This window comes from Bacillus rossius, chromosome 1 (genome assembly GCF_032445375.1).
Source record: "Bacillus rossius redtenbacheri isolate Brsri chromosome 1, Brsri_v3, whole genome shotgun sequence".
Lineage (NCBI taxonomy): Eukaryota > Metazoa > Arthropoda > Insecta > Phasmatodea > Bacillidae > Bacillus > Bacillus rossius.
This window is the reverse complement of record NC_086330.1, coordinates 6,979,903-6,993,020: the sequence shown is the minus strand read 5'-3', so window position 1 is coordinate 6,993,020 and position 13,118 is coordinate 6,979,903. Positions and strand designations below refer to the sequence as shown.

At 41.3% G+C, this 13,118-nt stretch overlaps 1 protein-coding gene across 1 annotated transcript in view; it reads right to left on the bottom strand.

Moving 5' to 3' along the window:
• Positions 1-2,109: 2,109 nt before the first annotated feature.
• The window catches only part of LOC134528621 (serine-rich adhesin for platelets-like), a 120,252-nt gene continuing 109,243 nt past the window's right edge, over positions 2,110-13,118 (bottom strand). Inside the window, exons 9-10 of the mRNA XM_063362372.1 lie at positions 10,226-10,417; positions 2,110-7,853 (exon numbers count right to left, since the gene is read on the bottom strand). Coding sequence (XP_063218442.1) covers positions 4,689-7,853; positions 10,226-10,417 — 3,357 coding nt within the window. The 3' untranslated portion in view covers positions 2,110-4,688. The remainder of the gene's footprint in view (positions 7,854-10,225; positions 10,418-13,118) is intronic.

Sequence of the window (13,118 nt, the reverse complement as noted above, 5' to 3'; positions counted from 1 at the left end):
CCAACTCCGGATTCAATATGTTAATGATTATGATTAACAATAAACGTTGGAACTAATTTTATGTGTTTGGTCAATGTTCTGCCACATTTTCAGCATAGTTTTTTTTGTCCCTTTGTATTTGGTTTTGTATTTAATATGCAGGTTAGGCCCCATCTGGGCAAGTGTTTACCTTGTGGAAGGTAACAAGAGTTGATGCTTGCAGTGGGAGTTGGGACTCTGATGGGGCCCGGTATCATCTTTTAAGTTTCTTATGAAAAGAAGAAATGTTAGTTTAAGTTAATAATTCTGTGATTTTGAATGCGATGAAACGATTTCTTTAAGTGTTTTTTTTTCTCCCTCCAAAGTTAAAGATTGAGAATAACAATGAGAATAAATAAATTTGTTCACGATAGTAGGTTCTGTGTTTTTTTTTTGCAATAAAAAATGGTAACAAATGTTTATTCTTTTAACTTTTGGTAACAAAACTTGTTTAATCGTTCAAAACTAACTGTTACTACTTTAATCACCGACTGTTTCACCATTAATAATAATTAAAAAAAAATACCCTACCGAAAAAACCGGGAATCCTCGGTTCCGTTGAAGATTAGTACCGAAATTCCCGGTTCTGGAAACCAATTACTAGAGACAGGAAAAATTCGCAGGTTCAACGACCTCCAGGATAGACTCCACTATACTCTACACACTCGGGCAAATGTCAACTGTTCATTGGCTGTTGACTTGTGAGTCGTCTCGACTGGGCAGCCTGTGATTCGACACTTCTATGAGTGAGGGTCTCTAATTGGCCCTCAGTCCTCCAGATTAACAGTGGACCAACGGCAGAAGCAGCACTCAGGTATACCTAATTATTTGAATTGTAGCATTTCACGAAATGAATCCGCGAATTTTTCAGGTCTCTACCAATTACTGTTCCGAACACACTGCAGCCAATGAGCAGATAGCATTCGCTCGAGTGTGAATTGAACCCGAGGATGTTTTCAACTCCACAAAATTACGACCTCGAGTTTGCCCCTGCCGGTAGTCGATGCCGGCACGCCTTCCATGGAAAGGGGGAGGGGGGAGATACACTCTCTGCGGTGTTGTTACACAGTTGTTAGAAATGTGCTCACCTCAATCAACTGTACCTCGCAGCTTGTTCCCACCATGCACCATACCATAGAGACCGGAAAAATTCGCGAAATCATTTCGCGATAGGCTAAAATACAAATAGTTATACCTCAGTGCTGCCTCTGCTATTGGCTCACAACTCACCTGGATGTCTCTGGGCCAATTAGAAACACCCGGCCAAAGGCTTTATCGAATCACAGGTTGCTACGTTGGGACGTCTCAAAACACAGCAGCCAATGAGTGGGTGACATTTGACCGAGTGTACGTAGAACTATGGAGTTCATCCTACAGGTCATTGAACCCGCGAATTTTTCCGGTCCCTAACCATACAACTGCATTGGTACATGCTATTGTACTGACCATAACACGGAGTCAGTAATCGTCACGAGACGTAGTTGGAATTCAGATTGTTTTTTACTTCGCCAAACTATTCCACCAAAAACATTGCAGAATTTGGTGTTTTTGCCACGTCTAATTATGGTAAGTTAAGTGTGAATCCAAAACTCTGTGAAATAGTTTGAATTTCTTTCAGAAAATATTAATTAATTTTACCTGGCATTTCAAAATTCTCTAAATTTGTTATGATTCTGACAGCCAAGAAACATGAAATGAGTTTTTGTGATAGAAATGCAAACCATGTCATTAAGTAGCGAGTGGCATTGCAGTTAAACCTAAAAAGTTTCAGTTATGCAATAAATTAAATTCTCCTTATTTGTTATTTGTAAAACCCAAAAACGTTAAAATGTAACTTTGGCAGCTAATTATGCAATAAGTATGCGCTGTATATATTTTCCAGGTTGTGAAAGTTCAACAATTGAAAAAGTCTAAAAGTTGATCAGTGATTAATATAAATACAAAATCATGACCTGAAATGGGAGGCACCTCCTTAAACATAGTCCTTTCCATTATGAACAGTCATGTGAAACTACACTTCAGCTAATGTTCTGGGCGTACAACCAACACTGCTCAACCATGGATCTTCTCACACACAATATCAAACAACCCTTTGCGTGGTGAAATAATATCTTTATTCTCCGAGAAAAAAAAATATTTCAACAGTAAAATAACAGGAACATAACTGAAACTAACATTGATAAACATATCTTTAAACATTAAACTCAAGCTCTGAAAACCTCAGTCAACTATAGGTAAATATGGTTTTTCTTGTAGCCATACAATGAATGTTTAATCTATTTGAAATCTTCAAACCATAGAAAATAATATTTATTCGAGATAAAAGCATTATCTTTGTTAAACTTCCAACATTTTTATGTGGTTATAAATTATGCAAACCAAGAAATATTTACGAACTAATTGGCCTTAGATTTTCTTCATGACTTTTTTATACTTACATAATTACTTCAAACTAAGAATGTAATCGCAAATCAATTATTTTAAGGGTAAGTGAAGATAAAAAAATAACCACTGCCATTAAATTCTTTGTTGTTTCAGTGGAGCCCCTAAAACCATAGAGTGTTTCAAATGGATTAGCCTGGCCAATAATAGGCTTATCCTTGAAAATTAACACTAATTAAACTACAGTTGTGGTTTATAATTATTCCAAATAATAATTAAATCATAATATGTATTTGTAAACAGACAGAATAAATAATATGAACTTACTTGCTAACATTTGAGATCTCTAAAAATACATATCACACACAAACAATTCCTACTATTTCATATAGCACATTCTACCACTTACAACAATATACATTACACGTAAATATTGTGCATTTACTTACAGAGCACGTAACACAAGCGAAACAGATACGCACAACTTCCAATAAACGTCTGGAAGTGCATCTGAAAGCTACCCAATAGTCAATGGTAACAATTAAGTGGCGTCAAATTGTGTATTTCCACTAGAAATAAAGTTCACAACTACGAAGCTGCCCTCAACGGTGTGTATGCTATTCAGGGCGTTTTTTTTTTGACTTTGCTATTTACAGGGTATACATACCTACAGTAGAAAAAAGTCACACTCTGCATTTCTGATAGCCTAGTGTGCGATAAGTAATAATTTACATAGGCACTTTGGTAATAACAATTACAATTTACAAACAATATACTCTTTGGTAGCGAAGAAACTTTTCATAATGCATAATGGAAAAAAAAAAGTCTCAAAATGTTTTTTTTACACAATCATTCATAAAATAAAATCAAACACACACAAAAAAAAGGATGTAATCCCATGCAGCGCCCATACAAACAAGGACGGGGGAATATGGGAGGGGGGGGGGGGGGCTAAACATCACGGACAGTGGCAGACTGGCTTCTGCTAAAAAATAAAAGTGACTTCTTTAGTTAGCCCTAGTAAGCAAAAAATGCTACAACAGTACATAACCTATAAACCACAGTTCAGAGTGCTAACAATGAGCAGTTAGCTCTACTCCAACAAAAATAAAGGAACTATCAAGTCCAGAAAGAAGCATGATGCGTTATGCAAGAGTAACAATAAAAAAAAAACCTAACACCATAAACCCACGAGTCCGCCAGATGGTAGTAATGCAGCCTTCTATGGGAATTCTAATGGACTTAATAACTGCAGCAAAGTTCATATGTACATAGACTTTTTGCTGTTTTTATATTAATTAAATAGTTTGCTGGCTTTGAGCAGCGAATGAATAGCCAGGTTCACAGATGTTTCGGTAGACACTGCAGTCGTTATCTTCACGGTAGTCCCTTACCAACAAGTGGCGTTTCTCGTAAAATTTAAAAATTAGCACTACCCTAACAAAACATTGTAATGTTACATAAAAATATAAGAAATTAATGCTGTAACATTGCATAAACATTACATTTTTTCCCCGTTATATTAACAATGGACATCTGGAATGTATCTAAAAAATTTAATGCCAAGCAGAACTATTCTCAAGATGGAACCTGTAATGTTGGTCAAAATGTTGGTGAAAATTATAAATTCTGCACAGCTGCGACCCAGAAGTCCATTGACTTCTGTGATTTTCTGTGGCCAAAGATATGTTAAACTATGACCACTTAAACAAAAAAAAATTAATAAAAAATACAAGTATAATTTAATTAAAAGGGTGTTTTGGAACTTGAGTGCAAAAATTTGCAATTGCCTCAGGGTAATCTTGGTAATATCATACCAACTCAAAAAAGAAAAAAAAAAGTGCATGGAATCTTGACTGGTAGATAGAAAATGCAAATTTACAGTGTCATTGATTAATTTTTGAAGTTAATAGGATGTCTAAAAGTTGTGTTTTAAAATTGGTTGGAAGACAAGTTTCGAAGGCAGAAAATGAACCGTATTGTGTTTCTAAAATATTCTGTTATAAAACGATTTCTGCAGCAATTCAAGTAAGCATTGACTTTTACGTTTTATGTAAGAGGCAAGTTACTACAAAAAAATCAGATTTGCCTAAGAAATTTTCTTTTCATTCCACAAAGACTAAGGAAACAGAAATGAAAGTGAAAAATATAAATCTACAAATATAGCTTCTACTCATCAGATAGTCCAATTTTTTTAATATATTACCTATGCTATGTCACACAGGAAAATGTATGTTATATCTGTATGCAGAAAGTATGATAGAAATTCTAATGGGAAAGCGAAGCAACTAGATACTGTCTGAGGTCGCACACGTGTCTGTTTTCTTGCTTGCTATTTCGGTCAGCACAGCTGCGACCTTTTCTATGCTTCTTCTCTTGCTGCTGGCTGTACTACAGTTATGAGGCGAAGTGGGAGATACTACAGGTGGAGTTTGGAGTTCTCGGTCAGGATGCGTTTTTTCAGCTGAATCATCACTATTTTCCAAACACATCCCAGAGTTTCCTTCTTTTCTCATCTTAACACTCACATTTTTTACATTAGTCCCATCGACACTTGGGACAGTCTTTTCTACATCACAAATATCTTGAGCTTTAGCAGGCGATGTCGTCTGAGTTTTATTGGCGTTCTTGCTTGTGCCGGGAGAATTTTCCCACGCGTCACCCTTGCTCGCCGAGTTACGGGAGCCATCTTTAACGACGTCTTCGCCGAAATAATTGCCGGTCAGCACGTCCTGCCAGCGACTGGCACTTTGCCGGAGGAACGCAGGAGGTACCGAAGCCCCCGGGTACTTCCTGACGATGACCGGGTAACTGCTGCCCGCAATGGAAGTGAACGACGGTCTCCCACCCAGTGGGTTCTCTGGATGAGAAGTGCGATGCCTCGGTGCATACTTGTTCATATGGCTCCCTGGCCGAGGGATCCTCGTCGTAGTGGGCTGGTGTCTCGCTGTGCTGTCGTCCATTAGGCCACCCCGGTGGTCCTCTGGCTGAGGAGACCTAATCATGAAAGGGTAGTGCCTTAGGGCATCGTTGCTCGTCTGGCCACCTTGTGGATTCTCGAGACGAGGAGAGCCAAACATCAAGGGGTGATGTCTCAGAGCGCTGTCCACCTGGCTGTCCCCAGAAATCTCTGTCCACGGATACGAGAAGTGTCTCGGCGAACTGTTGCCTGCCCGAAGCCAAGCGTTCATGTTCGCTGCTGTTTTTTTCAGGAAGGACACTTGGGAAGCCGGCAGCAAAGCTGGCAATTGCATGGGAGCGGCAGCACGATTTTGAAAACCTGTTGGCTTCTCTGGCAGGCCATTGTAAAAGCGTCTGCAGGGTTTTTTCCCTGGCACTTTAAGCAAAGTAGGAGCAGAATTGCTGCTGTTCCCCGAGTCCTGAGAATGGCTTGAATTGGTCACAGAAGTAGATGATGTCTTCAGCTTATAATTATCTGTTACTTTCTTCTTCTTCTGCACTTTTTTTGAGCCAGAGCAGGATGCATTCGTGACTGTAGATGACGTGCTTGCATTCGCTTCAGGTATGAATGTACTTGTGGCAGAGAAATATTTTCTCTGCAAGTAGAAATTATTGTAAGGACTATGACCCTGTTCTGGCTTTGGAGACATCATAGCAAACTCATAAGGAGCTCGCGAGCTCGTAGATGAAGTAGAATTTTTTGCTTGTTTTTGAAGCTTCACTCCATGTTCTCTAAGAGTTTTTAAATTTTCTGCAGTTAAACTTTGAACGAATTTATCTCCAACATTGTTTTTGTCTGTTTGCAATAATGAATACGGTAGTTTCTCATTACTTTGTGAGTTTGAAAGCATGTATGGTAAATAAAGTTTTGGTTTTGGCAGTACTGTATTAATGGCCCTTTTACGCTTCAGAGACAAATCCAAAGCTTTTGGATCATCACATTTCAAATGATTTTCTCTATGGCTCTTCTTATTTTTAAGTGAATTTTTTCCTGCACACTTCTTGGTGCTGCTGGTACTGTTATCATTACTGCTAGGTAGACCAATAGGGGTTTCTGTGAAATTCTTCTCAGGTTTTGGACTGCTGGATGGCAAATTGCATGACAATGTAGGTTTAGGACACAATCCTGATGGAGATTGTATCAGAGTATCTTTTGTAGCAGTTGATGAACATTCGCCATCAATAAGCTTGGTAGTAATTACTGTGGTGCTTGAACCAGAATGTTCTGAATCATCTGAGATATCAATCACAAGACTTGAATTGTCAATTTCTGGTGAGCTACTTTGACTGACTACTTCCATTACATCAACTTTCGAAATATCCTCTGTATCGGTCATATTGTCAGTATTTTCAGATGGAGATGAAATCTTATCTAATGGATTATTAATATTAGTACTTGATGAAGTATCAGTGCTTGCCAGAAGAACAATGTTATTCAATACAGGTAAAATATTACTCTTATTTGACTGCACACTTTTACACACTTGCACTCTTTTCCTATTATGCTTGAGGTAAGAATCAATTAAATTTCGTTCAGAGTCATTCTTAGCCTGGGAAATTTCAGGATCGTTGCTTCCTGTCAAGTTTTTTGTGACAGATGAATTGTTAGCAGTATTAAGAGCTTGTGATATTTGAATGATTGCATTTTCTGTACTATCAGAATTCTCAATTTTTCCGCAGTTATTTTCCTCCACCAATGCAACATGTGTCTCTTGTGACTCATCCTGGCCCTTGTCAACATCATTATTCCTAAAATGCGCTTTACCATTTCCTTCCGAATATTCCTCTTTTCCCAAGAGTGGGTCACTTTTTGTCTCTGTGTTAGGTTTCTTACATACCTTTATTTCTCCTTCGTGAGTAGGAACAGTCTCATCGACTAAAATGTTTTCTGTTGTACTGTTTCCCAAAACAGTGGGCTCTAAATAGCGATCACCAGGCGATGCCTCACTGGCTACGTCTGAAGTACCCAAAGCTTCATTTTTACTTTCTTGTTCACGAATGGGCTCTTTCTCCTGTCCATCGTTCTTGACAGCTTCACCGGTTCGAATGTGATTCGATGCACTCGGCGGATCTCCGACCACCTCCAGACTTCCTGGTTGCAGGTTCTCTTCAGCGGGAATATCTGCTGCCTCTCGCACCGTGTTGGCCGAATCACCAGAGTCACCGTTTGTCGACGCTGGTCCCACAATTTCGGGGGTGTCACCGCTGTCCCGGGGTTCGCCGCCGACCGGTCCTCGATCCCCCGGCTGGGATAATTGGTGGCTGCTGGGGGCGCCTCCTTCGGGCTCGAGGACCGGCGCCTCGGAGGACTGGTGGGGCAACGACGGGGACCCCAGGGGCAGGGACGGCGACGGCAGTGGGGACGTGGAGGCGGGGAAAGGCTGCGGCCCCGGAAGCTGCCTCCTCCGCCGCTTGCCGGGCGAGGGCCTCAACACGGGCGCCGGCAACTCGACCCGGCTGTATATCTTGAAGTTCAGCATCAGCGGAGACACCTGCGACAAGGAAAACATGAACATCTGTTAGTCTTTATGGTGGCACATGAATTGTAACCAGGGCATATCCTCCTCGTTACCTGAATGCTCTAGGATGAGTTTATCATGCTGACATCGGGGTCACTGGAGGTGGTGAGGAGTGAGATGAGAACAGAGCACTGACTGAATGGCATGCACGTGCAGGAAACGAGAGCATCCCGAGAAAACCCCCACCAGATTACGGCAACGCTTGCAAAAAATTTTCCGTTTTTTGAAATTCTCGGGTTTACGTCCCGCCCATAATCCAACCCCGGATTGTCTTTATGGGGGGGCGAGTGATCACACCAATCACTCACGTGGTCTCAGAATACTCTAAAAATAGTTCCTTAGTTGAAGCAACCGGCAAGAGAGTAGCCTACTGTTGCTAGGCTGTAACAGCATGCATGTCTTGCGAGTTGGTACATGGTACCTCCAGAGCTATGATTTAGAACATTTTTATGGCTATATGCCATTGCTGGTTTTCACTGTATGTCTTAGAGAAACTACAAGAATGGACAAAAAAAGATGATTACACAAACATAAAGTAAAACAAGCCAAGATCAGCCGACATCAAATGAGTGAATGCATAGACAGATAATAAAATTCAGTGGAAAGAATTACTCAGAAAAAAGTCACAACACTGACGAACACTGTGGGCTGACAAAGACGAGATAGTAGTAACAAGAAAAGAAATTATAGACAAACAAAACAGACGGACCCAACGATGATACATAAACATATAATCTAGACAACACGACAAAACAGCAATGTACAGGCGAACCCAGCGACGAAACTGAACAGATATTCTGGACAATACAGGGACGATGGCACAGACGAACACAGAATGATTCCCAAAATAAAACCATTGCGAGGTTTCGGGCAATGACATCTGTTCCCATCATCAGGCACAAACTGAATAATATCTGTACTTTCTATTCTTGTTATATATATCTCGTCGTTGTTAGCACACTGTGTTTGTCTGAACCGTGATATTTTTCTGACTAATTCCTTCTTAAGAATTATCTGTGCTGTCACACATTTGACAATGGCTGATTTTGTTTGTTTTTTTCCTGGGATTTGTACATTCTTTATTCTTGTCCATTCTTGTGGTTTCTATATGTCATACAGTGAAAACCAGCAATGGTGTATGTCCATAAAAATACTTTATCAATCTTCCCCATTCAAAGTTATAATATTTAAACACAATTACAATTCACTAATGTCTGATCAGACACTAACATTTCTTGTCATCACACAACAGACTCAATTTATTTGTAAAAACCATTTAATTCAGATTGGAGGATAATAAGTAGGTACCTCTGTCGAATTTTCTACCAACTCAACGGAGTATAGACCTATAGAACTTTGTTTTTTAGTTAGTACATAATTTAGGAGCTCCATTAATTTTATACAGAACATTTTTTAAGACTGGGTTACATAAGTATGGTGCTAGTGCGAATGTAATAAGTAGCACGTAACGTTCAGTTGAATGAAGACAGCTAAGGTGGGCAGTTGAATGAAGGTGGGGTTGGCGTAAGAAGCCACGGACTCATGTTGGTCCAGGAGTGTATGTACAGTTCAGGTTGAATGAAGAGAGCTAAGACGGGCAGTTGAATGAAAGGCTGGGTTGGCGTGAGAAGGCGCGGACTAATGGACTCATGTTGGTCCAGGGGTGTATGTACAGTTCAGGTTGAATGAAGAGAGCTAAGATGGGCAGTTGAATGAAAGGTGGGGTTAGCATGAGAATGCACGGACTAATGGACTCATGTTGGTCCAGGGGTGTATGTACAGTTCAGGTTGAATGAAGAGAGCTAAGGCGGGCAGTTGAATGAAGGTGGGGTTGGCGTGAGAAGGCGCGGACTTATGGACTCACATTGGTGCAGGAGTGTGTGTACAGTTCAGGTTGACGGAAGACAGTTGAATGAAAGGTGTGTTTGGCGTAGGAAGGCGCGGACAAATGGACTCACGTTGGCCAGGAGTGTATGTACAGTTCAGGTTGAATGAAGAGAGCTAAGGCGGGCAGTTGAATGAAGGTGGGGTTGGCGTGAGAAGGCGCGGACTAATGGACTCACGTTGGTGCAGGAGTGTGTGTACAGTTCAGTTTGAATCAAGACAGTTGAATGAAAGGTGGGATTGGCGTGAGAAGGCGCGGACTAATGGACTCATGTTGGTGCAGGAGTGTATGTACAGTTCAGGTTGAAGGAGGACAGTTGAATGAAAGGTGGGGTTGGCGTGTGAGGGCGCGGACTAATGGACTCATGTTGGTGCAGGAGTGTATGTACAGTTCAGGTTGAAGGAGGACAGTTGAATGAAAGGTGGGGTTGGCGTGTGAGGGCGCGGACTAATGGACTCACGTTGGTGCAGGAGTGTATGTAGATAATGTCGACGAGCGTGAGGTGGTCCGGCAGCGGGCGCAGGTCGTGCGAGAGGGCCACGCAGCTGAGATCACCGGTGTTGTACTTGGAGACCAGCAGCTTCTTGAGCACGCCCACTGTGACGGCACCGGGGCACTGCAGGTAGTGGCGGAGCGCTCCCTCCGCGTCCGGCTGCAACAAGGGCGCGTGGCACTGCAACCACTGCAACTACTGCCGCTAGTGTAGCTGTGGGCACCGACACAGCTACTTTATCCTACATATGATGTTGGTATGCATGTATGATGCCGATAATCTCCGACACCATTTGGGCGATCGTCATGAAAGTTGGCACATCGAAGTGTTTTTTTTCTTTCATGCACACGGTTATTATGCCATCTTTTTTTTTTTTTTTGTAAATTACCGCTAGATGGCGTTGCAGCGCATCAACTTCTAAACCGTTCAACCGATCGCAATGAAAATTGGAATACATAGATATTTGAACACGGAGGATATTTTCGCGATACACGTTTTCCTGTAGCTCGCCGCTAGATGGCGCTGCAGCGCATCAACGTCTACACCGTTCAACCGATCGCCATGGGTAATCAGAAAATCAGAGGTCATAGACATATAACTAACAGCAATTGTTTGTCATTCCCCTATGTAAATTACTGCTAGATGGCGTTGCAGCACATCAACTTCTAAACCGTTCAACCGATCGCAATGAAAATTGGAATACATAGATATTTGAACACGGAGGATATTTTCGCGATACACATTTTCCTGTAACTCGCCGCTAGATGGCGCTGCAGCGCATCAACGTCTACACCGTTCAGCCTGGTCAATGTTGGTCACTGCAGCTAGTTTATTAAAGTGAGATCGTCAATTCGCTCGTTGCAGTGATGGTCAAATTTTCTTGTGTGACAAAATGCCGTCAGATTCGAATCGCCAATAACTACGAGACTAATCATACATCAACAATGGTTGAGACCACAGTGGCTAGATAATGTGTGTGCGTGTTTGTCGCGCAGTCAGTATTTGTTTTTGCCTGTGACGTCATCGTACCAGTGTAGGCGCGTGTGCCTGACTGTTTACGAATTAGCTTCGTGTAAAGTTACAAACTGATGAAGGCTGGAAACGCTTTTAGCCAGGACACTGATTCGGGTGTCTTTGCGAATAGCTCGCAGAGCTATACTAAGACCCAAAGTGAGGCCATTAAAACATTCACCGAAATATATATGTGAAAATCGGTATCAAATTGAAAATTACAAAACAATTAAAGATGTCGTCTCATGTGAGTCGTAAATATGCTCTGAATTACAGAAAACGCAAGTCAGAGGAAAGATCGCGTCGAAAGGAATCAAAAAGGCCTGAAAGGTCCAGTGCCGAGTGAATACGAGAGCTACCGCAGCGCCGAAAAAAGGAAATTGGTATCTGCGTCGTCAACTCGTGAACTCGGGCCAAGGATTGGAGTTCCTGCTTGCATCGATCTACGTTCACCCTGGCGCGCGGATACAAGATGTACGGATGCTAATGCTCGGTGCTCGGTCAGTACCTATTCGCAGCATCACGCCGACATTGGAAACTTGATGCACGCGCTCTTCATTCTCAAAGGAGACTTTGATGTTAATGAAGACAGCGATAAATCGTTGCTGAATGACCTCATGCACGCGCAAGTCGGTATGATGCCCGTGACGATTAGTAGTATGAATTGGATATTGGTAGAGACCGGAAAAATTCGCGGCTTCAATGACCTCCAGGATAGACTCCACTATTCTCTACACACTCGGGGCAAATGCTAACTGTTCATTGGCTGTTGACTTGCGAGTCGTCTCGACTTGGCAGCCTGTGATTCGACACATCCACGAGTGAAGGCCTCTAATTGGCCCTCATTACTCCAGATTAACCGAGAACCAATGGCAGAAGCAGCACTAAGGTATAATTATTTGAATTGTAGCATGTCACGAAATGAATCCGCGAATTTTTCAGGTCTCTAAATATTGGCAAGCCAACAAGCCAACAAGACACAGTCCCATAAGAAATACATTGTCCCCGAAGTCTCCAAATCAGGAGTGCTGTCACAACTTAGAAACACACAACTAAGAAACACATAACTTAGAAACACACAAGATAGAATCTTCTAGTTATGCTTGTTTTAAGTTATGTGTTTCTAAGTTATGATAGTTCTAAGTTCTGCGTTGCGTGTTTCTAAGTAACGTGTTTCGAAGTTATGACAGTTCTAAGTTGCGAGTTTCTAAGTTGTGTGATTCTGCATTGTGTGTTTCTAGGTTATGATCGTTCTAACTTATGACAGTTCTAAGTTACGTGGTTTTTTTTTCGAGGTTTCTAAGTTGTGACTGTTCTAAGTTGTGTGTTTCTAAGATATGTGTGGTTCCCTCCAAATCATACTACTACGATTCCTGCCCGTACAACAAGCGGCAACACAACACCAACATCGATATGATTTTCACCAGACACTTAAATTCGATGCAGTGTGAGGAGTACGTGTGTTACTTTAGCCACCGCAGACACATACTGCATGCGATAAACTTGTGATTTATATATTCTGCAACCATTATACTACTCTGTGTAACCACAGTATTGAAAAGAGATTAATAAATTAATTACCTATTTATACGAAACATTTATGATTTAATCCCGACGTTTACAACGAAAAATCTACGGCGAAACCCGAACCGAGTCTTTATCTGTTTTTGTTTTTAATTATTTTTCTTTGCCGTAAACATTTTTATTTTGTTTGTTCAGACATCGAGCATAAAGTTTTCATCCAGTATTTCCAGATCTCGTACCATCTTGTTCTCCGACTCGTTTCATGCTGGAAAAACTGTTAAGCAAGAATCAGTCGAACAGGATGGAAATACAGGATGAATATTTT